Source organism: Protopterus annectens, chromosome 10.part0, assembly GCF_019279795.1.
Source record: "Protopterus annectens isolate FY-2018-M chromosome 10.part0, PAN1.0, whole genome shotgun sequence".
NCBI classification, from domain to species: Eukaryota; Metazoa; Chordata; order Ceratodontiformes; family Protopteridae; genus Protopterus; species Protopterus annectens.
Genome location: NC_056744.1, coordinates 1,379,247,441 through 1,379,274,063, shown reverse-complemented (window position 1 = coordinate 1,379,274,063; position 26,623 = coordinate 1,379,247,441). Strand labels below are relative to the sequence as shown.

The following is a 26,623-nucleotide window of genomic DNA, read 5'->3' as shown; positions in this document are numbered from 1 at the left end:
ATGGGGCATCTCTGTGCATTTCTGTTCTGGCATGGTTGGATTTCCAATCAGTGTTTGGGTAATATAAATAAGTCAGCCAGGATCAGGGTGATGGGTGGAATCTTGATAGATTTGTAGAGGGCCAAATATGTGGGGAGGGTGTCCTGAGTCTGATATGTTGGCCTGTAGCTACATATACTTTGCATAGGGGTCTGGTCAACAGTTGCCTGCACTTGGGGTGTCTTGTGTGTGTTAGACTATTTAACCAGCCTGGAAGTGTGTGTCTGTCTAATATATATCTATACTCCACCTCCTTTGGCTTTGTTGCCCCCATTTATGGCTGTGAGATAGGATAAGTGATCAAGTAAAGATGGGTTTCTCTCTGTGGCTGTGGACCAGGTTTATGTGAGTGCACAGATGTCACCATCTTCCAGTGTTATGACTGCTTGCAATGAGTGCATTTTCATATTTAGACTCCTAGCGTTCAGTGGCATGGCCTTTAATTTGAATTTTGTTGAGTGTTTTATGTTGGCATTATGGACCTCATGACTTTCCCTACAAAGGCACTATGGGGGAGGCAAGGCCCTTTGCCAGAGGCCTGAAGGCCAAGTAAGACAGATACAGGCCATCTCTAGCAAGGCAGCGTGGTCTGTCTGTCATATGTTCCTAGGCTGCCAGGCAGTGGATCCCCCTGGGATGACAACAATAATTGAGCCAAGTGTTACTGACAATTATTTTCTGTTTGTATTGAGCCATCATTCTGGGTGATGGCAGAATGCTGCTTAAGGTTAGGGACATACCTGCATGGGACACATATTCAGCAAGCTGACTCATATCTGTCTTCCTACAGTCCAGAGAGGTACATCTGTCATCATTCAGGCCACCATGAACCAGGCTGGAGTGATACCTGTACCTGCCAAGGGTGACTTGAGTGCATGTCTGATATGGCAGATTATGGCACCTGACAAACAAGTGACCATGACTTTCTCCTTATCCTGCCTGGCGAGAGGCACCACTGTGTGTCTCCCAGTGGAGTCTTCTATGAATAATATGTTGGGTGTATGGTAAGGCCTTAGTGTTGAACCAAACAAGCTGAAAAAACCACTTTCAACAATCCAGAAAGGGTGCCCACGAACTGAATCCCAAGGCTCGGACAACGACAACAGGATAATAAAACCACCTTTTATTGACTGAAAGTCGCAACACAAAAAATTAAATAAACCAGATAAAATTGTCACAAGGTTAAGCGCTTTCGTCTGACCTCCGTCAGACTTCCTCAGAACCATGAACCAATGTCAGAAAAGAGTTTTTAAGTTCTTTTTGGCACCAACTACTTGCCAAACAATTACTATTTAAAAGGGCAACATTAATACTGTATCATATTGTACGTCAGCATGTGCAAAAACAACAGCATATACCAAAATTCAGCATGTGCAAAAGATCAATAGTGCAAAAAATGCTAATAATGCATAATATTGTTTACATGGTAGAAAACTAATTAGCACAAATATGTAAGAGATATTAACTAACTAAAATTTCTACTACTAATACATTAAGATGCACTCTCTAACAATGTAAAGTAAATCTAAGTATCTATTAAAAATATCATACTGTACTAATTTATCATACAACTGAATCAAATACCTACAGTGCCAAAATTACATTAAAAACATGGTTATAGAAAATGTAAAAACATGAATCTGAATATCAATATGAAAAGGCGACAGAATATAAAAAGCGTCAATATGAGAAAAGTTAAAATTGGTTAAAATAAAACAATGTCTTAAACAGAAAGAATATAATGTACTAGCCAACAATGACACAATATTTCTAAATATATTTCTAAATATAACTGTAGTCGTATAGACGAACAGGAAATTGGTTGAATAATGCATACAAAGATCTGTAACCCCTAATAGCGTGTCATATAATAGTGATAATTCTAGACAACCCAGGGGTAAGTCTCAACCTAAAAAACCTAATAATCCTATTAAAGAACGTGTAACCTCCAATCGTAAACAGTACCAACTGGTGTGGCCCCCTAATATGGCCCACTAATATGAACACCTAATGAGAACAGCTAACACAATTGGGAAAAGTATCAAAATGTACCAACAAACCACTACTCAACAACCAAGCTGCTGAAAGTCTTCATACATTAAGCTGTAAGAATGGCTTTATACTGATAAAATCATTCAGCCCTGGTTGGGAAGTAGAGTCACAAAATATCTGCCATCTACTTTCAAGAGCCGAAAGTTTGATCTTCCAATTCCCTTCACAACTACTTATTTCCATTAAGTCTATGATGGCAAACTTGAAACTGTGGTTGTTACCTTTTTCAGATATATGTCTACACAGAGCGTTTTTTTCATCTTTCCTCTGAATTCTATACAAGTGTTCGTATATCCTAGTTTTTAACTTCCTTTCGGTTTTGCCTATATAATAGGCCGAACAGGATATACACGTGGCTATGTAGACCACCCTTTGCGTATTGCAATTACCTTTACGTGTTTTGATTTTCGTCTTCAAAACATTGTCCAATTTGATGTCTGTACTAGTATTAATAAAGTTACATTGTCTACACGTACCACATTTTCGTGTACCTCTACTAAGAGTCTTAGTTTCCCTTAAATGCTCAAATAAGTATTTCAAATTGTGAGACATTTTGTACACAATTTTTGGGGGCTCACTCCCTAATGCACCCTCCTTGTCAGAAAGCATAAAGGTCTCCCAGTGTTTGTTTAAAATTTCTTTAACTAAATTAGAGTACGGATTGTATCTAATAACACATACTCTCTTATCGTCAAAACCTTCTGCTCTATTCAAATTAGGCATTGGGACGCCTAAAAGGGGTAAATATTTTTCCCCCATTCACTGATAACATATTGAGTAACGTTGTTTAACATGTCCATGGGATAACCACGATTCAAAAACATGTCGTGGATGTTTGCAAGTTCCCTTTCCATAACATCTCTTTCTGAGGACATGCGGGCTGCGCGAATACACTGCCCTTTAAACACGTTACGAAACATGTAAGGAGGATGATTACTGTTGAAATTTAAGTAATCATTAGAAAAGGTACTTTTTCTATGTATACTAGATGTAAAATTCGTGCCATTATTACTGATGTACGTGTCCAAATATGAAATTCCTATCCTATCTGTACTGTACGTGAATCTCAAAAACTGAGTGGTGTTGTTTATAAAGATTATGAAATCATTAAGCTCGTCTAGTGAACCATTCCACAAAATAAACAAATCGTCCAAAAATCTAGTGTACAAAAGTATTTTGCTAAAATGTACACTTTTAAAAACAAATTCGGTTTCCCATTCCAACATAACCATGTTGGCATAAATGGGAGCGCAGGATGCACCCATAGCCACCCCCCTTACTTGTTTAAACACCTCTCCTTGGAATTGCACATAATTGTGATCAAAGACAAGTCCCATCATGTCTACAATTAAGTTGACCTTGTCACTACTTAAATTGGAGAATTTACTAAGACTGTTATGAAAATATTCAAGTCCAATATCTCTGGGTATACTGGAATATAAATCAATAACATCTATAGTGAGAAATATCACCTCCTTCCTCCATAAGTCATGTGTAAGTTTCCCCAAAAAATCCCAGGAGTCCTTTGTTAAATGGTTGACCCTTTCATAAACATGCTTCGTCCATTCGTCAATGGTGACTCCTATTTTAAATGCCTTAGATAGAGATCCAGAAATAATCGGCCGAAATGGGGGGTGTTCCAAGTCTTTATGAATTTTGGGTATTCCTATGATCGTGGCCATTTTTGGAAACTCGACTCTGATAAACTGATAAATGTCATTAGTAATCCTATTGTCCAAAAGGTATTCCTCTATGGCCAAGTCTATTCTTTTGTAACCTATATGTACTTGATTTGTGGAAATAACTTCATAATTTCCTGAATGGTGTAGTATCTTCAAAATCTCACTATTATAGTCCAAAGTTTTGTATAACACTATCCCCCCACCCTTGTCGGGTTTCATTATTCTAATGTGAGGGTTTTCTCTAATGTGTCTGAGACAGTCCCTTTCTTCATTGGTTAAGTTGTCCATAAACACTTTTGTGTAATCTTTACTCATTTTAATGTCTTTATACAAATTGTATATGTCTTTAGAAACTAGTTTTTCATAATGAAGGACTTGTGGATGGTATGCCGGAACAATCACACTCTTTTTTGTAAGTCTTTTACTATAGTTAATACCGGTCATATTCTGAGCCTGGTTTTTACTATTGAATAAAACAGAAAAATTAATCCTACGACTAAAAAACTTACCTCTTTAATAGTATCCACAATGTTAAATTTACTGGTAGGGATGAATTTCATACCTTTGGTGAACAAGGAAACATGCCCTTGCGTGACCACCGTGTCCGTATAGTTGAACACATTAAACCCATTGAACGAATGGGTGATTTGTTTAGTTGGTGGTAACTCCGCCACAGAAGATAAACTAACATCCACATTGCCTAAAGGGGACATAGTTACTTCCTGAGCTATATCCAGATGTACATTCTGCCTACATGAACTTAACTTTAATTCACACAAACCGTCCCCTTCTAAAATTGCCTCCTGAACTGTTTCGGGGCAGGGAAAAATCTCCCCCCTTGAAAATTTGTGTCATGTGTATTTCTATCCATCCGTTCATTAAATACTAACTGCTTCTCCTGTTGAGGGCCTTCCCTCCTATTCACATTGGGCCATACATAGGCCCTGTTGTTTTTGTAAAGTTCCATATCCCTATCTATCTTCCTTAATTTTCTATTAAATATTAACGTGTTTTTATTTTCCGCTGTGGCAAACTGTCTATGGTACAAATCCCCCCATTGGTCAAAGTCTATGTCCTTAATAATGTCTTCGTTCAATATCTCTATGTCCTTAGTGAGTTCCACCATCTTCACTTCATTATATTTCAACAGTCTTTTCATATACACAAAACCAAAGTCATCAAACATGTTGTTAAAATCATTTATAATAGTGTTATTAAAATCAATACCCAACGGGAGCTTAAAAAATCTCAACCCCTTAGGTACAATTTTTAGATTCAAACAATGTTTCAAATAGGCACTGTCGGTTTTAACACTTTTAATCTGAATAAGTTTTTTGCCAAGTAAGACAATCTTGGACTTAATATTGTCCTTATTAGTACTACAATGTCTTCCTTGTTTCGACTGATTTTCATAACACTGGTCGTCTCTTTTAAAATTGACATCATCGTTAAGAAATGCATCTATATTATTCATGCTAAAAGTTTTTAAACAGCGACCCTTTGGGTCTTTGTTACGAACTGTATCAGAAACAGCTGAATGAAAATCAGTACCTTGTAAACCATCATATGTCCTTATAGCGTTAGAATACGTCTTGCAACCTTCCCTCAACTTTGGTTTAGTTCCAATTTTATTAGATACATTGTCGGTATTGTAAAGGCTAAAATCAAAAGTGAATTCAGCCTCCGGTGACAAGTTTATGTCCTTCAAACCAGAAGATTTAATGGATATACAGTCCATGTCGGCTTGTTGTTTATCTCCTTGTCCGTTGGGAATAAAGTCAACATCACTGTCAGGAATAGCGTCCGTTGTACCAATGAATTTGTCGACCGGTGCTTTAGAATGTGAATGCACCAAATGCACATCAACAGGAGAACTGGAAGACGCTGCTCCCATACTGATAGTTTCAGTAATTCAGTAAGCTTGCTAACCAACGTGAGCAGTTTACTCACGTCAGACTGAAGAGCCGTCACTTCCGACCGAAGCGACACCAACTCGTCCTTATCCAATGAAGCCTGAGACACCTCCGAGGACTCCGCCATCTGAAAAGGGCAACTGCAGAACCAAACAAGCTGAAAAAATCTTTTCTGACATTGGTTCATGGTTCTGAGGAAGTCTGACGGAGGTCAGACGAAAGCGCTTAACCTTGTGACAATTTTATCTGGTTTATTTAATTTTTTGTGTTGCGACTTTCAGTCAATAAAAGGTGGTTTTATTATCCTGTTGTCGTTGTCCGAGCCTTGGGATTCAGTTCGTGGGCACCCTTTCTGGATTGTTGAAAAAGGCCTTAGTGTTTGCAAGATCCTGGTGTGTGGACTATGCATAGTCTGTGGTGTGTAGGTTTATGGAGTTCTCATGTGTTTTTGCCTCTGAGGTTTCCTTTGTTTGTGTCTTTGTTTTGTTGCAGACCTCCACTTATGTGGGTGTGTGTTGTGTATTTGCAGGTTATGTTTACTGACTCCATACCCTGTAGGGCACCTATGTTACTGCACAATTTGTTCTGGTGTGCACATTCTACATTTGTCTGGCCAATGGTTCCCCTTCCCCTTATGTGTGTCTCTTTGTTCTTCTGTAGTCCAGCCACAGGCTTTGCCCACAGTGGCTGCTGTTATGCATTTGTAATTCTGGTGTGAGCAGGGTAAATGCTGTAACATCACACACAAGGTTATGAACTTCACACCTCTGACTGTACCTATTTAGCAGGTTGTCCATCATTGCACCACTACATCTGCTGTGGTCCTCAGATGGTTTGTGTTACTATATTATTATGAGGCTACATGTTGACCTAGCTGTCAAACCGTCACAGAATGACATCTAGACAGGCCCATATATGGTAGTCAGACAAAGGCCCACACATGGGGACATCGTTAATACTGTTCTGCCAAACAGACAGTTGGGAGACCAGTTTGGTATTTGCTTGCTTTCTCTTATGGTTATGGCGTCTGCTTCTCTACTGTCTACCATTGATGTTTTGATATGACCCTTTCTTGTTTTGCAAATAGTTGGCAGGTGAATGCAATGTTAGGACAAGCAGAACAGATATATAAGGCAAATTGTGCTCCTTCTGTGACAACCTGTCATTCAGGGGTATGGATGTTAGCCAGTGACATGTTGTCAGTACTAACACAGTAAGGTGGCAGCCTTTTATAATCTGGCAGTACACTGACCTTCAGGTACCTGCTGTCCTACTAGGCACCATACCTCTCAACTTCTTAGAGCCAGACATCTGGACAAAGCCATAAGTAATCGGGGGACAAAAGTCTAAATATAGGTACCATTGTTAACTATTGGCCTTACAAACCTAGAAAGGTGATACAATAACAGATTTTGCATTAGCATGCATTTTTCTAAAGTGTATGAGGTCTGAAACTACAATCTGTCATTATTTTCTGACTTTAGTCTTTTGTGATTTGTTAGTGATTTGCCAGAAAACCACAATTTCATGATAAACAGACCAAAAATATCATGCAAACCTATGGACATTCTACAAAAAGACTCTACAGCTGAGAGATATGCTAGGCACTGTGTAGGTTACTCCGAGTTGTATACTGTCCATATGTGTGGCCCCCTGTCCCTGACCTGTCCAGCTTTCCTGCAGTAACAGATACTGACTTCTGGACAGTATGTACAACTCCTACCATAGGTGTAGTTGACATGCAAAATAGTTGGCACTGCAGTTCTTGGAACATGGACCCTGTCAATCACAGTACTGTACTTAGGCCACTGAGACATGACAGCCAAGAGTAAGCGCAGGCCACATACTGACAGTATTAACCACATATATACATAGTTCATTGACCCCTGCATATTGTGGACAGGCAACAAGTTGTCAAGTTGATTGGGACAGCCTTGGGAATGTGTGCTTTGCTGCTAATACCCTACAAACATTAATGTTACTGCATTTCTATGGGAACATGGGTGTGTGTGGGGGGCACACCTATCAACTGTACACATTTGCACAGACTGTGCTGATGTTGGATTTACATTTTGGTTCCATTTAGCATAGTATTGTGCCTGTCTTGGAAAATGCAGGCATATCACTAAAGAGCACAGGTTAGATTGTAATGGCAGGCATTTGGGTTTCAGACTTCTTACCCTTCAGAACCTTAATGCAACTGCAGGACCTGCTGTGATATCACTGTGTAAGTCTGTAGGGGAATATTTCATCATTGACCCCATTTGTGGGTCATTGCCAGACATTTCTTTATGGTTTTCCATGGCTAAACTTGTTGGGTGATACTGAGAGGTGAGTATGGGACCCCCACATTGACATCCATGCATGTGACCTATGACCCCAGTTAGTTAGCCCCCCCCCCCACATATACTGCAGTGAGATTTGCCACCTAGGGGACTACTGCATACTCTGGGGAAGACAGTAGTGGGTGGACATTTCATTTTGTCCCACATAGTTGTCAGTTGTCTGCTGCTATCACGGTAGGTCACCCCATTCCCTTGCATGCATGCAGTGATACCATAGCTATGCTACCACAATGTAATACTCCATTCATTTATTGTTAAGAAGACTGACTTACCTCATGCCTGCAGTGGTTGTGAGGATGGTGCTTGAGGGATGACTCCATTGGATGCACTCAGTGCACAACCTATACATGCTAAGGTACAGGTAGTGTGATGTGTGTGTGGCATCCATTTTACTGTGTGCACAAGTCAGAGAGAGGTGTCAGACCCTGGGTCCCTACAATGTCAGTGTGTGTGCTATGTGTTGCCTCTTTGCCAAGGCCTGGGCATACTGGACATACTTTTGTCTGCCTACAGGGGCAGGCTCAGGGGGTTTCTCCTCCCTGTGCCTGTGGGGACCTTGACAATGGTTGGGGGCTGTGTGGCTCTTCCCTGTGATTTATCTGCAGAAGCTGTTTCCGCAGGATCATATTGTGTAGCATGGCACATACTATGAACATGTGTGCACATGTGGCTGGAGAGTACTGCAGGGCTCCACCAGATATGTCAAGGCAACAGAACCATGACTTGAGCATCCCAAACATACACTCTACAATGTTCCTGGCTTGTGCCTCATTATGGCATTCTTCAGTGTGTGTGTGTATGTACATTTCTGATGGGTGCCATCATCCACGGCTCAACTGCATAACCAGCATCCCCCACCAGATGGCCATATGGGATGTCCCTGAGCATGCCAGATGTGGGAGTCATGATAACTACCACGGCTACAAGCACACACATTCATGATAATGCCCTGGACATTGCACATGACCTGGCAGTTGATGGAGTGATAGCCCTTGCAGTTAACATAGACATTATCATGTTCACCAGGAGGTGCCTTGATGTGGATGTGCGTGCAGTCTATGATACCCAGTACCTCTGGCTAGTCTGCTGTATGGTGGAAGAGACACATATTGCTGGTCCTCTCCTCAGGGATGTTGGGGAAATATATGTACTCACCAGCATGTGTGCACATGACATTTAGGAAATGGTGGAGTACCCTGGATGCAGATGTCTGTGAGATGCTCATGATGCCCCCAGTAGTTCTTTGGAAAGTAACTGTAGCTAGTATTCTTAAGGCTACACATACCTTGGTTTCAACTGGGATAGGTTCCCCCCTTTTTGGCTCTGGGTCTGAGGTGAGGCCAGCACAGCTCAATGAGTTGCTGAAGTATGTCCCTGTCCACCCTGTAGTGCTCTAGTATCTCCAGATCATGTAGCCCCTGGTAGGTTATCCTGGGTCTGAACACTCTTCTCCTTCTCAGTCTTGGATGGTTGTCAGCATTATCCTTCTCACCACCCTCAGTCGCTAGCACATACTGATATATCAAAGTGACAGCAGCCCCAAACATTTTGTCAGTTAAAATTCCCGCAAGTGTGTACATCAATGGTGCAGAGTTTGTGGGAAAAATCAGACTGAAAGGTGTTTGCATACTTTATACTGGTGTGCTGAAAATGCTGCCTGTGTCATTAGCTGACTATGATACATTCCATCTACCAGCTATATTATTGAGGGGTTTGAATGGGCCACTGTGAGCGGGAGAGGCCATATTAGTGATTTGTAGTTAATTTCCTTTATTCTGCTATTCCACTTTTTTCCTCTATTTCCACTTTGATTAAGCTCCGTGGCATGCCACGCAAACTGTTTTTGCATGTGTAAACATTGCTGAGCAGGAAAGGCCCTCACCTGAACACGAAGACACTCCTCAGTTTTTGAAAGAGCTAGGCATAGCTAAGCAGCTGCAGACACCCCCCCCTCTTGCTTAGCTGAGTGCAAATAGGAGCTGCAGAGCTCCAATATGCTTACAACAAGCATGACATACCCCCTTTTCATGTCAGCTGCTTCTCCTGCTTACACCACCGCATTATAGCTCCTACATGATTAGGTGCACATGGACACGGTCTCCCATTTTGCTATTCAGTAAATTTAGCTCATTTGCATACCCCACTACCTTAGATCCTAGTTACAGCAGTACTCTGGAGCCTATATCCTTAGCTACCATTACTTGTTATTGTTATGAGTCTACCTGCTGCCCCTTATAATGGCAAAATACAACTTTCACATAGAATTGCCCTTTTAAATTTTTTTTTATTTGCTGTACGATCTCATTTGTGCGCCGCTGCACTCCGTTTAAATGGCATAAATTGGCCATTATAATTTTGAAACAGTTTTACATGCCAATGGCCATATTTTTGGCCATTGGCATGCCTAATACTCATAATGCATGCTTGAGTTTGAGCTGTCAGGGTCTATATCACATCGTCAGACTTGTATAAGTTCAAACGATGTAATATCAAACCCAAAAGTCCGAAACAAAAAAATAGGGAAAAACATTGGTGACCCGTTTTCGGAGCTTTGCTATTTCCTCCACTGTGGTGTGATCTCGGAGTTGGTATATTTAAGTAGGGGTGGGTGGGTGGCATAGCCCCCCACATTGGGAGGTGTGGGGGATGAAGCCCCCACTTTAGTTTTAGTTTAAGGTTTATGGGGGGGGGTTGTTAGGAAACAGCAATTTTTTTTTTCCCTGGGAAAAAAAATTGCTGTTCTGTGTGTTCGTTATTGTGCGGTTTTGGACTTTTGGGTTCGATACTACATCGTTTAAACTTATACAAGTTTGACGGTGTGATATAGACCCGAACTGTCATGCTCCCATTTTGATTGTTGCAGAAATGTACACAGTTAGTAACCGAATACATTTCTGTAGCAGACACAGTTCTAACACAGATGCCTATCTGCTTGCTGAATCACTTATTTACCTAATTTGCATAGTTTTCACCAGCAAATGAGGTGAGCATTATTACGTGGTTTCTGTGTTAGAATTGTGCTGGGAGGCTCGTGCAGGGCCCCAGCCTTGTTTACTGGATCGCATAGGCTCCAAACTCTGTGTTCAAGCCATGCCACTATTCTTATACTTAGCTCCATGTAAAATTTATTGAATCCTGGGGGTTGACTTGTTGCTATGAAATTAAATGACACTTGCTTCTTACCATACCTCTCAATTGTCTAGATTCTCACAGAAATTTCAGATTTTTGCCTCATATTTTTGGTCTTTTCCTCATAAAATTTGTGTTTTGCTGGCAAATCCCTGATGACTGAAGTCACTCAATAATGACACATTTGAATTTCAAGTCTTTATATCCTTCAGAAAAAGCATGCCAACACAAAACCTGTTTTTCTATCAACTTTCAAAGTTTGTAAGAGCAATATTTAAAATATGCCCTTATTTGGGGACTTTGTTCCCCCCATTATTTTAGGCTTTGTCCAGATTTTTTGCACTAAGAGGTTGATAGGTATGCTTCTTGCAAGGAAATCCACAGCAAAAAAAAATATTTTAAAGAGGAATGATATAATGTTATCAACAGAAGTCTGTACTGTCAATGCAATAGTTTTCTCAGTAATAACTTATGTTATAACATGCTTGTGAGAGTTGGACTACAAGTAATGCTGTGTACCAAGAAATTCACACTTTTGAACTGTGGTATATAAAAAAATGTATGAATTCCGTGGACTGCAAGAAGATCATATCAGTTAATACACAAGGAAAAATAAACCCAAACTGTTAACTGGAATATCTGATAGCAAAATTCAGCCACATAATGCAAATACAGGACTCACTAAAGGAGACGCACTAAAAATATTGAAGAAAAAAAGAAGAACGGGATGGCGGCATTTAAAATAACAACATTATTGAATTAATCCATATTAATTTATAAAAATTTAAAGTAGTTGTTTACAGACAGGCCTGATATATTGAAGTCCATGATGTCAAGAGCAGTCAGAGTCAATTAAAAAAGTGAACAACAACACAAGAAGCACTGTGATAAGAATTCTCTACTAAATGATGCTGAAGAGATGGTCTGTTTTCAAAAGTATTTTATATATCTTAGGTTCATAGGTAGATACTAGGCTATCTGCCCTAGGGCATTTATAAGCCTAGCCAGGGTGTATTTGGCTTCCGCCTCCCTATTAGATTAGCCTACTGTGCCTCTGTAAAGTAGGTCACAGAAGGTACCCTTTTAAGATTAGTTTACTGTGCCTCTGTCTAGCAGGGACACAGGAGAGATCCCAGGGGTGAATTTGCGATTTCCCATCCACACGTCCAAATTTCGCTTGAAGAGGGTCAGCGAGGGGCTATGTCTAACATGAATTGGGATTCTATTCCAGAGTGAGGGGAGCCTCTGGGAAATGAATCTGTCCCTCCAGCATGTCCTATTTATTTTTGTGCTGAGGTTTAGGTCCCTGGAGCGTGTAGCTCTAAGGGACTTGGATTTTTTGAGGTGGAGCATGTCCATTAATTCTGGGTTTGACATGGCTTTGTACGTCAGGCATAGATTGCCTCTGAGTAGGCGGTAAGCAACTGAGTAGAGCTGGAGTTTCTTTAGTCGAGCTGCATAGGACATCTGTTTGTAGCCCATGATCCTCTTGGTGAGGTACTTTTGGGGTCTCTCCAGTTGCTGCAGGTGTCGTGTAAAGTACATCCGAAAAGGGGCATTGTATTCAATTATGGGCCTGATGAGTGACGAGTAGAGGGGCACAATGACCTCTCTTGATCTAGATGCGAACCCTTTCGTGATAAGGTGGGCTATATAGAAGCTCTTTTTAACCACTTTGGCAACGTGATTATCAAAGGAGAGATTACTATCTACGCTGGTTCCCAAATCTCTAATTACTTCTTTCGTACTTAATGGATTACCACCTATGTGGTAATTTGTGGGCACCAGTGGCAGCTGGTGACTTCAAATCAAAGGGGGGCTGCAGGAGACAGCTGAATGGGTGGGGTCAATGGGAATGGTTGTGGCCAACTAGAAAGGGGAGGAGCTGTGCTCAAAACCACAAAAACTGTAACTTTAATTAAATACTCTGCCCTGGTTGCCAAACCATCATTATGAGAGTCCAATCAAGACAAAATGAAGTGTAGAAGAAAAAACATATTTCAATCCATTGGCTGCTTGACAGCTTACTTAATATCTAGATGGAAACAAAAAGGTTGTGAGGCATGAAAAAATAAATTACTTTTTAAATACATTACTGGAATGCTAGTCAAAATCAAGTATAAGAAAAGCAAGCAGCTCTCAACTCAAACCACTTCTCCTTGTACTCCAGTTCTAATTATAATTTATATTCAGCTTTATTAAAGTACCAAGTAACATGCTGAAAGTAGCAATCTCTGTGATACCTCCACTTGTAAAAATGTTTCTTATCCAAAAAAGACCTGCTGCCTGACAACAACTATTTACTTGTTTCATGGGGAAAACATGATCAAAGTAAAAAATGGAAAGCAAACAGGAAACAAGCTCAACATACATTGCTTAAAGGATTACTGCACAGGATATGGACCACACATGATAGATTGACATTATGTTTAGTTTGCAGGTAAAGGCTGTAATGAGCTCTTAAAATAATGTAATCCTGTCCTTTATTACAAATACTGTCATATGCATTTCAATATCCAAGGCTTATATGTTATCTAGTTATGTAAGCATTCTCTGCATGGCAACAACAGAAAGGCTTTCAATGTTGGCAATTCTTTAACAGTATGCTTACTAAAACTTACTTGCATCTTATAATCTCAGACAAGCTTACCCGATGGTCATTAAAGCACTGCTACTTAAACACAGAGCAACAGGCACTTTTTGAATAATAATAAGCATAAATCAACAGTATAAAAATATGACAGAAACCAGAACATTCTGCAAAATCAAGGACAGATGAAAAGCCATTGTAGTACTTGCGTCTACCTTAGATGGGGGGATAGTCTGCACATTTACACTGTATAACTGCTCCTTGCCTTGCTTGGACACATCCAGAGTCACTACATGGGGGAGTGGGGGTGCAACAAGTATGTCACAATTTGAAATGTCTCTGGCTGACTGCGATGGCCCTAACACATTTGTCATACCTCACCCTCAGAGCAAAGCCATACATAGAAGTGGGACAAAGGCCTAAAAATAAGGACAATGTTTAAATATTGCTCTTATAAACTTGGAAAGACAATAGAATAGTAGGTATTGCATTAGTATGAATTTTCTGAAGGGTATGGAATCTGAAACTGAAATGTCTGTCATTATTTTCTAACTTCAGTCTTTAATGATTTGCCACTAATTTTCCAAAAAAAAAACACAATTTTATGAAAAATGGACCAAAAATGTGATTCAAAAATATAAAATAGCCACACAATACAGCTGGGAACCTGTCAAAGAAGGGACACTTTTTAATATTAGTACTGTTAACTTGAGCAGCTGACAAAATAAAAGAATCTACATGCATTTCTGAAATAAAAGTAATCTATAACTGATTATTACAGTTATTTTTTAATTGTAAACCCTCCATGTTTTCTTCCAAAATTGCCATTTTGTGGAGGGCTTATTAGGGGAAGAACAACATTTTGAGCCAAAATCGGGGACAGTTGAGAGGTTTGGATATGCTTAAGTCTATAAAGCAATTTATTTGCATGTACCTCTCAACCTGTTAATGGAGGAAATCTGAACAAGGCCAAATATATGGGGGGAACATATAAACAATATTGAAAATTGTTCTTGTATAAACTGAGGCAGTTGATTGAATAACAGGTCTTGCTTTAGCATGCATTTTTCTGAAGGTTATGATGTCTGAAACTCAGTGTCTGTCATTATTTAGTGACTTCATTCCAAAACAATTTGACAGAAAACCACAAATTTTATGAGGAACAAACGAAAAATAAGAAGCAAAAATCTGTTCATTCTGCAAAAATCTGGACAGTTGAGAAGTATAGTTCAGCCGGGGCTGTCTTTGCGTTTGCTGCCCTTCCCCCCTCACAAAATCATGGTTGAAGGGAGCTTCCTCCCTACAGCCATTCCAACGAACCATTACTTAGCTATTTCACCCCATTTACCATAAACACTAATGTGCACACTGCTTTACATCTGCAATGATTTGGACTTCATTTAAAAGTTTTATTTTGCATTTTACAGCACAAACACTAATAGATATCATATCTGCTAAACAAAGCAATGCAGTCTCACAATGAGAACAGACTTAGCATTAAAACTTCTCTGCCCTTGAAAACTCACAATCACTGAAACAGCATTGAAACTCACATTTTGCCAGTGACAGATTAACTTTGGGTTTGGGCTGTTTTCAAATTATAGTCCCCTTGCACACAAAACATACACATGCTCTTTCATACACCTTCCTGATTGTATTAAATTATATTCCTTGTACAATACAGTACAGTTTTAGAGGATGTTTTATATTTATTGTTTTGAAAATTTTCCAATAAACAATGAAACAAAATGCATGCACCAATAATGACAAAACTGCCCAATTCAGAACATTTCCATCATAAAAGTCTACTCAAACTTCTACAGTCCACCAGTATCAGTACATATGCACAATCTCTGAAGAAGTAAAAGTCATCTAAATAATTCCACATTAAAGAGATCTGTAACTAATGAAGAGGTTGCTGCTAGCAAACAACTTTGTATTTCATTGTTTTATCTACAAATAAAGTGCCTGTTACCCTTCATGAATAAATTGCCTATCTTACACTAAAAAAAATGATAAGCTAGCAATATTGCAATAGGGAATGGATGGCAAACTGATAACAGGTTCATAGTTACTAGGTATCTTCACCAAAAAGGAGTGCAGCATCCACCCCTTTTGCAACACAGTACAGTATCAGCAATGCATCTATCTACTGTGTGAGCAGAACCCACAGCCTTCTGCATCAAAAGGAAGTATACTACCTGTTGTGCTATTAACAATGCAAGCAGACTTGGCATAAGCAGCACTAAACTTTTGCTCCCCTGCAGCTCTCAGCTCCTTGTAAAATCTACTCACTCAGCTGTATCTCTGAACTTTGCAGCACAAAGAAATCTGGAAAAAGCCAAAGTTTATTATGGGGGGGACAAAATCCCAAAAACCAGGGACACATTTTAAACATTGCTTGTATAATGTTGGAAAGTTGCTAGAATAAAATGCTGTGTTACCACCATACATTTCATTGCCAAGCCTTAAACCCAGGACCCTGTGCAAAACAGTCAGAGCAACACACCACTATGCCAAATCAGCTGTTTTGTGAAAGAGGAAGATGGAAACATAAATGGCTACCATTTAGTGAATTCAGTTCTCACCATAGCACAGCTGTCAACCTCTTAGCACAAAACACCTGAACAAAACCAATAATGGGTGAATACAGCCCCCAAACATTCAGTGACTTCAGTTCCCACCATAGCTCTCAACCTCTTAGCAAAAAACACCTGGACAAAGCCAGTAATGGGGGAATATAGCCCCCAAACATATTCAGTGAATTCAGTTCTTACCATACTCTCAACCTTAGCACAAAACCTGGATGAAGCCAATAATGGGGGAATACAATCCCAAAAATAGGGACAAATTTCAAATATCCATCTTATACACTTAGAAAATTGCTAGAATAAAAGCTTTTGTGTTACCATGCACTTTCTGAAGACTATGAAGTCTGATATTCAAATGTGTGTCATTTTTAATATTTGTTAACCAGGAAAGTCTGACTTGGAACAAAAACTAATTTTTAGCAGAGGCCCAGGGAGAAACACCCCAAACAGACACATGTCTTTATAAGATGGGAGGACACTTGAGGAAACAAAAACAGGGAGGGCATACAGACTCCACACAGAAGGTAAGGCACCCCAGCCAAGAATCAAACCAGGGAACATGCAGCTGTCAGGCAACAATGCTACCACTGCACCATTGCACTACTGGCTTTGCAAGGGCACAAAAATACAGAAACCACAGATTTTATGAGGAACAGAACAAGTATGAGGGAAAAATCTGCAACAATTTTTACAAATGGTGGTGGGTAGAGAATTCAGGCTCTTGCCACATGGGCCCAAGATACAGGGTTCAAGCCTTATTCTCTACCCACCACCATGTAGCACCTGGAGCATTACACACACACACACACACACACACACACACACACACACACACACACACACACACACACACACACACACACACACACACACACCTTACCTGGGACTGGTCCATTCACTGCAGCACTAAATCCTTCCATTGCTAGCTTTGTTTGTTGCAGCACTAAGTCCTTTCTTGCACTAGAAAGCCCTGCGAGATGTCCTTCCCCGATGAGACTCCCAGCCTGCTGACGTTGCAGTCTGAGTCTGATCCCTTTCCAGTGACAGCCTATGCAGTTACAACTGCATAGATTTCTGGGATCTCTGCACTTAAATGCTTCTTAATCCAGACTGCTGCTGAGACAGTCCATATTCTGCACATGCTCCAGACTGGTTCAGCAACAGTCTGGACATCGGAAGTGTTGCTAGCGTGCATGCGCGAAGGTCCGCTACTTGCAATCATTTTTTTTATTTTCTTTCTTTGTATTTTATTTTATTTTCTATTACTTTCTTTCTTTTTTTACAGCTGGGGGGCTGCAGTCCTGCAGTCCAAAAACACAGGCCACCCCTGGTGGGCACCTTGTTTTTCCCAAAGGGGATGACTATGCACTTTTTAGCATTTAGCTTGAGGCCGTGGTTCTGGCACCAAGCATCCATCTCTGTGAGACCCTTTTGGAGGATACTTGTGTCAGCTGGAGATTCGATTATGGCCCCCAGTTTGCAGTCATCTGCGAACTTTGTCAGCCATAATCCCCCCGTGTTAGCCTGAACCTCAGAGAAGTATATACCGAACAAGAGAGGTCCCAGAACCGAGCCCTGTGGGATGCCACTTGTAAGTGGTTTGGATTTGGACATGGCACCTGCGATTCTGACCATGTGGGTTCTATCTCTGAGCCAGTTTGCAACCCATCTTGTGATATAGGGGTTGATATTTAAGCTGGTAAGCTTATTTATGATGCCCGAGTGGGGTATTGTGTCAAAGGCTTTTGCGAGGTCCAGGTAGGCTGTGTGGACCACCTTGCCCTCATCTATGGCTTTGGTAACTGTTTCAAAGAAATCAACTAGGTTTAAGAGGCAAGATCTGCCCTTAACAAAGCCGAATTGGGTAGTGTCCAGTGTCTGGAAGCTCCCAATGTCTTTGTTTATGAGTTCCATGATAATACACTCCATAGCTTTACAGACCAGACTAGTCAGGCTTATGGGGCGATAGTTTCTGGGGTCCATTGTGGCACCACCTTTGTGGAGTGGGACCACTGTAGCTGTACGCCATTCTTTGGGTACATATCCTGTAGTAAGGCTAAGTTTGAACAGTGACTTAATGTGAGGGTTTAGTTCTTTTTGGAGCTCGTGTAGGACACAGCCTGGGACACTGTCCGGTCCCATAGATGCTGTGTTTTTTGCTTTGGAGAGGGCAGCTTTCACCTGTGCATCTGTGATGTCAGGGAGGTTACATTCAGTTGGGATAGGCATTTGCTCCTTTGGGGGGAAAAGGGGGAGAAGTTTGCGCTGAATCTGTCTGCCAGGATGTTGGCTATGTCTGTAGGTTCGGTATATTTTGTACCATTATGCAACAATTCAGAGCATATCTGGGAGTTTCCACCCATGTTTCTGACATAACTAAAGAAGGCCTTGTGATTATCTTTAGTGTCTAGGGCAATTGTTCTTTCGAAACTGGCCTTTGATGATTTTATGAGGGATCGAAGTTTCTTGCTAATACTGATCAGAGATGCCTTCCCTTTTTGGGATTTTGCTCTGTCATGTAGTAGCTTCCTCCTTCTGTTGTATAACTTATTTATGGCAGGGGTCCAACAGACCGGTCTCCTGTTTTTGGAGGAGTGAGTCTTGGTATTATTTGGGATAGCACGATCCATGCATTCCTGCAGGTGCTCATAGAATGCATTTGTAAAGGATTCTGCGGATTGGGCTGTATTATCCTCTGGCCCAGGGGCTTTGAAGGATTCCACCTCAGTCTTGAGAAGTGCAAAGTTGGCTTTGGAGAAATTCTTTACAGTGATTTCCTTGGCTGGGGGTGGGGACGGGATATGGATGTCCAGGGAAATTTGTTTATGGTCTGATCTTACCAATGAGGGGTTTACCTCTGGTGTGGAACATAGAGTCCCCATGTTGGTGATGACCAGGTTCAATATGTTGTTCCCTCTTGTGGGAGTGGTGACCAGTTGTTCCATTGCATTAGAGTTTATAAATTCAAGGAACCATTGGGCGAGGGTGTTTGGGCTTGAGTAGTTTTCCCTGTCAATGTTTGGGTAGTTAAAGTCACCCAATAACATAGTGGTTGGAGAGACCTTCATATTCTCCAGTGTTCTCAGGAATGCCAAGTGGGGTTCCTGTAATAGGGAGTGTGTTCTGTAGCAGGCCACAAACTGAAAGGCAGTTTTGCCCACTGTTAGTTGCACATGGATGGTTTCTGATGCTTTGTGCAGTGCCACTAACCTGGAGGTGTAGGTATCTTTGATGAATATAGATACTCCCCCTCCTTTTGTGCTTCGGTCTGAGTTTTGGGGCCGAAACGCATGGTATGAGTTATAACCTGGTAGTGCTGGGGTGCTCTCAGGAGCCTTGAACCAGGTTTCTGTTACTGCACAGACATCGATTTTCTCCATAATGAGGAGAGTCTCGCGTGCGTGCATCTTGAGGTTTAGACTTCTGGCATTGAGTAGCATTACCTTTAGTTTTTTTATCTTTGGGTTGTCTATGGAGGTGGGTTTGTCCTTTGAGCCTTGCCTAAAAAAGGCACTATGGGGGTAGCAAGAGCCTTGGCCAGTATACAAAAGCCTAAGGGTGACAGGTGCAAGCCGTCCCTAGCGAAGCAACGTGGCTTGTCGAGCATGTCATCCCAGGCTGACAGACACTGGATCCCCTTTGAATGACACCAATACTTTAGCCAATTGTTGCAACTGATCATTTTGTCTTTATACTGTGGCATCATTCTTGGTGAGGGCAAGATGCTACTCAAGGTCAGGGACATACCAGCCTGGGCTACATGGTCAGATAGATCCTCTATGTCTCTTTGCATGTAGTCCAGGGAGGTACGTCTCAGGTCATTCACACCAGCATGGACAATGATGGAGTCATACTTGTACTTGCTTTGGAGTGACCTGAGTGCTTGTGTTATGTGGCAGATCCTGGCACCCGACAGGCAGCTTACAGTGACCTTCTCCTTGTTCAGTCTGGTGAGTGGGACGTCAGTGTGCCGGACAATAGAGTCCCCTATAACAAGTGTATTTGGTGTGTTGTTTGGCCTTATGGGCTGTGACTGTGAGGCACACTGATTTTGTGAGATATGTGATTTGTGGGTATTGTTGAAGGGTGGCTGTTGCTTGGATATCTGCTTAGGAGGTCTTTGCTGTTTAGGCAGATTTTTATTTAGAGCCTCCGAATATGTTTTTGTGTGTTTATGTGTTGGGTATGCAGATGCAATAGGTCTGTGTGAGACTGGATTTGTGGTGTGGGTGGTTACCTTTTCCTCCTGATTGACTGTGCCAGTCTTGGGTTGAGAGAGCTCTGCTTCCAGTTTGGCTGTGTAACAGCATTTCTCACATGTATTAGAGTTTGTTGGAAGGAGGAAAGGGTTGTCTGTGTACATAAGGCAATTGTAACATTGCCTCAAAATTCCCAGATTCACCAGCTGGACTGGAGAGTAACCTTGAAACTGACCCTTGGACATACCAGATTAGTATAGGGAACTGTTTTTTTTACTGATCAGATTAGGGAAGGGAACTGATTTTTCACTTGATCAGGAAGGACCAATCGGGAGTCTAATACTTATGAGAAGTCAAGGAGGGCGTAGTGCTTTAGTTAGTTAGTGTTTCCTTATAAGAGCTGAGCAAGTGCAGGGCTTTAGAAAGAGAATAGAGTGATTACTTTGAGAGTTTGAACAGTTCTAAGGGAAAAAGTGAAGAGCAGACTTTGTGGAGCCTGGAAAAGTTTAAACCTGTTTAGGCGGCACTGCCCGACGCTGCTCAGTGCACAAAACTGCACAAAAAGAGAGTTGTATGGTTTTAAGAGAGAGTGATCAAGGAGTTTAGAATTGACCCAAAATGGCCAATAAAACTACAGCTTCAAGGTAGTAACCACTGCTCCAGGGACAGGCAGGCTGTTCAGTGTTAACCACTCCCACTGGTGAACACAGAGACTTCCCTTCAGCCCAAGCAAGCACTGGCCTTCTAGAAACTTCCAAACAGTTCAAAACAGTAAATCTGTAACTGAACTTTCTTAACTTTCAGAAAGTGGAAAAAAAGCAAGATTTTTTTTTTTTTTTTTTTTGTAGTTTAAAGGTAGCAGAGATACACAAGCAGCAAAATAATCACAACAGTGCAATAAATGACCCCACACTTGAGTGCTAGGCCAAAATCAGGTAAAATGCAGTTTTTAGAGAAAAAAAAACTATTTTAAATTAAGTGCAACACAGGAAATGCAGTAAACAGGCTCTAGATGTGTTCCAAATACTGTTACTGTTACATATATAAACTTTAGCAAGCCAGAAAATGCCAAAAAGTAGGCAGCAAAGCAGTAAAACTTAACAAAAAATCAGAAGAAAATACTTATCACAAAAGCGGCTCCTTTTCTTCTCTCAGCGTTTTCTCCTCTTGGTAGGTGCTTCAGCAACAACTAGCAAGCCTGAAAAGACGCCAAAACCACGAGGCAGCCCGGTTTTAAGAGAGAGAGAGAGATCAAGGAGTTTAGAATTGACCTAAAATGGCCAATAAAACGACAGCTTCAAGGTAGTAACCACTGCTCCAGGGACAGGCAGGCTGTTCAGTGTTAACCACTCCCACTGGTGAACACAGAGACTTCCCTTTAGCCCAAGCAAGCACTGGCCTTCTAGAAACTTCCAAACAGTTCAGAACAGCAAATCCGTAACTGAACTTTCTTAACTTTCAGTAAATTTAGCTCATTTGCATACCCCACTACCTTACATCCTAGTTACAGCACTACTCTGGAGCCTATGTCCTTAGCTACCATTGTTACCTGTTATAGTTATGAGTCTCCCTGCTGCCCCTTATAATGGCAAAATACAACTTTCACATAGAATTGCCCTTTTAATTTTTTTTTTATTTGCTGTACGATCTCATTTGTGCACTGCTGCGCTCCGTTTAAATGGCATAAATTGGCCATTATAATTTTGAAACAGTTTTACATGCCAATGGTCATATTTTTGGCCATTGGCATGCCTAATACTCATAATGCATGCTTGAGTTTGAGCTGTCAGGGTCTATATCACATTGTCAAACTTGTATAAGTTCAAACGATGTAATATCAAACCCAAAAGTCCGAAACACAAAAATAGGGAAAAACATTGGTGACCTGTTTTTGGGGCTTTGCTATTTCCTCCACTGTGGTGCAATCTCGGAGTTGGTATATTTAAGTAGGGGTGGGTGGGTGACATAGCCCCCCACATTGGGAGGTGTGGGGGATGAAGCCCCCACTTTAGTTTTAGTTTAAGGTTTATGGAGGGGTTGTTAGGAAACAGCAATTTTTTTTTTTCCCTGGGAAAAAAATTGCTCTTCTGTGTGTTTGTTATTGTGCGGTTTTGGACTTTTGGGTATGATACTACATCGTTTAAACTTATACAAGTTTGACGGTGTGATATAGACCCGAACTGTCATGCTCCCATTTTGATTGTTGCAGAAATGTACACAGTAACCGAATACATTTCTGTAGCAGACAGGGCTCTAACACAGATGCCTATCTGCTTGCTGAATTACTTATTTACCTCATTTGCATAGTTTTCACCAGCAAATGAGGTGAGCATTATTACGTGGTTTCCATGTTAGAATTGTGCTGGGAGGCTCGTGCAGGGCCCCAGCCTTGTTTACTGGATCACACAGGCTCCAAACTCTGTGTTCAAGCCATGCCACTATTCTCACATGGAGTTTAGCTCCGTGTAAAATTTATTGAATCCTGGGGGTTGATTTGTTGCTATGAAATTAAATGACACTTGCTTCTTACTATATCTCTCAATTGTCCAGATTCTCACAGAAATTTCAGATTTTTGCCTCATATTTTTGGTCTTTTCCTCATACAATTTGTGTTTTGCTGGCAAATCCCTGAGGACTGAAGTCACTCAATAATGACACACATTTGAATTTCAAGTCTTTATATCCTTCAGAAAATGCATGCCAACACAAAACCTGTTTTTCTATCAACTTTCAAAGTTTGTAAGAGCAATATTTAAAATATGCCCTTATTTGGGGGACTTTGTTCCCCCCCCCCCCCATTATTTTAGGCTTTGTCCAGATTTTTTGCACTAAGAGGTTGATAGGTATGCTTCTTGCAAGGAAATCCACAGCAAAAAAAATATTTTAAAGAGGAATGATATAATGTTATCAACAGAAGTCTGTACTGTCAATGCAATAGTTTTCTCAGTAATAACTTATGTTATAACATGCTTGTGAGAGTTGGACTACAAGTAATGCTGTGTACCAAGAAATTCACACTTTTGAACTGTGGTATATAAAAAAATGTGTGAATTCCGTGGACTGCAAGAAGATCATATCAGTTAATACACAAGGAAAAAACCCAAAATGTTAACTGGAATATCTGATAGCAAAATTCAGCCACATAATGCAAAGACAGGACTCACTAAAGGAGACGCACTAAAAATATTGAAGAAAAAAAGAAAAACAGGATGGCAGCGTTTAAAATAACAACATTATTGAATTAATCCATATTAATTTATAAAAATTTTTAAAGTAGTTGTTTACAGACAGGCCTGATATATTGAAGTCCATGATGTCAAGAGCAGTCAGAGTCAATTAAAAAAGTGAACAACAACACAAGAAGCACTGTGGTAAGAATTCTCTACTAAATGATGCTGAAGAGATGGTCTGTTTTCAAAAGTATTTTATATATCTGATTACAGATAGGCTTGTACTGCATATAAATCTGCAATATACTGACATGTTATATCAGCATGAACAAAGGTGTGGTGCAGTCATTACTCATTTTTAAGCAGTCTCCATGAATTTCAGTTGAAATTATGTTAGAATTCTGTCATTACAGAAACTTGACAATAATGCTGCAGCAATTAACACATGTAACAAGTAAAGTCAACATTTCACTTAATATAATAGTGACAATATGCTTTCACATCTGTATAAAGTAATTTAATCATTGTGGGCAAAATGTCTTTTTGTGTGGCATGTATGCAAAACAAATGTCAGTATTATTTTTTAAGAGGGTGGGGTCATGGATGAAATTTTTTATTTGTAATCTTCACTTAAAGCATTGTGCCCACATAACTAATATAAATATTTTTAAACAATTATAATAATAATACTTGTTGTTATGATATTTCCTCCTTACCAAGTATCACAATTTGCTAGAAAAGACATTTTACCTAATGTCTGCATTATTCAGTATTAGGTAAAGATATTATGACATTTATTCAGATGAACATGTGAATTGCAGTTTTTGGTTTCTTATGCATGATTTTCAGTTTTAAGGAGAATCCGAATATAAAGCCTATTCTCTTTTTGATAAGTGCAAAGGAACCTTTTACATCCACTTGAGCTACCACTTTCTTAGACAAAGGAGACATTATTTTAAGGTCTCGTGCTAAAAATGATACAGCAATTACAGTACTAGAACATGATTTCAAAAACCTGGCATGGGAAGAGAACTCACAGCCTTCTAATCCACTGTTCTGTACATTTCAATTATCAGTGTTTTTTGACTAATTGCATTTGAATCTATTATTACTTGAGCGCACTGTCTACACCTATTCATTTTCCACATATTATTATGTTAACTAAATACTCCAGGAACACCATTTGGATTTTATCTTTTTAAAGTACTGATCTCCAGTTATACTATAACATACAGATATGATCCTGTTTCTTTTCAGAGACATTCTAGACATGGTAGAAACTACAAATGAATTTATGCAGAGTAACAGAACTAGGTTGATATGACAACCAACAATCAGAAAATAAAGATGAACTAGAGAACTAATAGAATGACAAAGCAATTACATGAAATAAATGACTGAAGCCAGTCCAAATTATATTCATTTACTAAAAACAGATACACTGGTTAGCTCCAAAATATGACCAAGGTTACTATCATAATTAAAACAAGGAACATATAGATATAAATATGTATTTGTTTTATACACCCCAAATGGATAGCTAGATAGATAGAGAAAGAGAGAAGATAGTATACCATGATATTACTTTGAACTCTTTACTTAACAGCAAGCCATGTCTCTGAACACCATGAGCTCTAATATCAATGTGCGCACAAATCATCCTTTATAAAATTCATTCTCAAAACTTATTAATATGTTTACTGTTATCTGCTTTTTTCTCTCTATATTGATAACAATAATTCACTAGATTCTTGTCTAAACAGCACATAAATGAAGTAAATAGAAAACTGTAATCACCTGTATTTTTGTGATAATATCATCATTTTCTGGTATGTCAGGATGGATTGCGATAACTACGTTTTCATAACCATTCTTTTCAAACACCACATTTGAACCGCTGACTGGAGAAAACAGGTAAAGTGCCAAAAGTACAAAGAGATGCATTACCAAGAGCATTGTGCATCTCATTGAAGCAACCTGAATAGGCTTAAGCAAATTCATTTGTACTGAAGGCTTCAGAGCTATTTATGCTGGCTAAATGAAAGTTTAACTAAGACGTCAGTACAGAGCTTATTAGTTCCATGTTTTTCCATAGAAATTAGGGTGTGGTGATCAGTTCAGAATTCTTGCTACATTATGCCATAATTTTCAGAGACCATCTGTTATAGCACTTAAAAGAAAGTGAAACATAATAAAAGAACATGTATATGGGCTGTTAAAATACATAGTCCAAGCAGAGCATCTGCAAAAACCTGATTTAATTAAAACAGGTCCTGTAAATAAAAATAAGCAGCCTCCTTAAATTTCACTTTTTAGTTTCAAAGAAAAATAAAGGGAAAAAGACTATGCAGACTTGGTTTGCTGTAATAAACTCAGACTTGCCTTTTCTACAAACTTATAACATTGTTGAAGCCTTTGAGAATACAGACTTTTATTCTCCAGCTCAGATAAACTTTGAGCAAAAATTAATTGTATTATATATTAATAAGCAGCTTAACGCAGCATGCATCTGATATAACTAAAGTGCTATTGCAATTAAGGCTTACATAATTTTAGAACCACAAAGAGATGAAGGAAAAATGAATTAAACTAGTAACAACTGCTGAATTTTGCCAAGGACACCACAATGGAAACTCGCACTCCACCAGAAACTCCGTTTATTAAAGTACAATGAAAAATAACGCTGGAAATCCAAAATACGTTTTCGATCAACTATCTTCATCAGAATAAGCATAAAACACTTGATTAACATCCTTACTGGTTATATACCCTATCCAATTAACAAAGCAATACAATTGATTGTCAATTAGTAAAAATAATGTCAATTAGTAAAAATAATTTAAACCTAGCAAGCAATTTTTTGAAAACTCATACAAACAGCCTTAAAAATAATTAAACAAAGTATTTATATTA

The 26,623-nt window shown here is 39.7% G+C and overlaps 1 protein-coding gene across 1 annotated transcript in view; it reads right to left on the bottom strand.

Moving 5' to 3' along the window:
* Nucleotides 1-25,794, bottom strand: part of LOC122813606 (calcium-activated chloride channel regulator 1-like) — a gene marked incomplete at its 3' end in the record, with an annotated part of 1,902,671 nt that extends 1,876,877 nt beyond the window's left edge. The window contains 1 exon segment of the mRNA XM_044086018.1: nt 25,508-25,794. Coding sequence (XP_043941953.1) covers nt 25,508-25,711 — 204 coding nt within the window.
* Between the last annotated feature and the right edge of the window lie 829 nt (nt 25,795-26,623).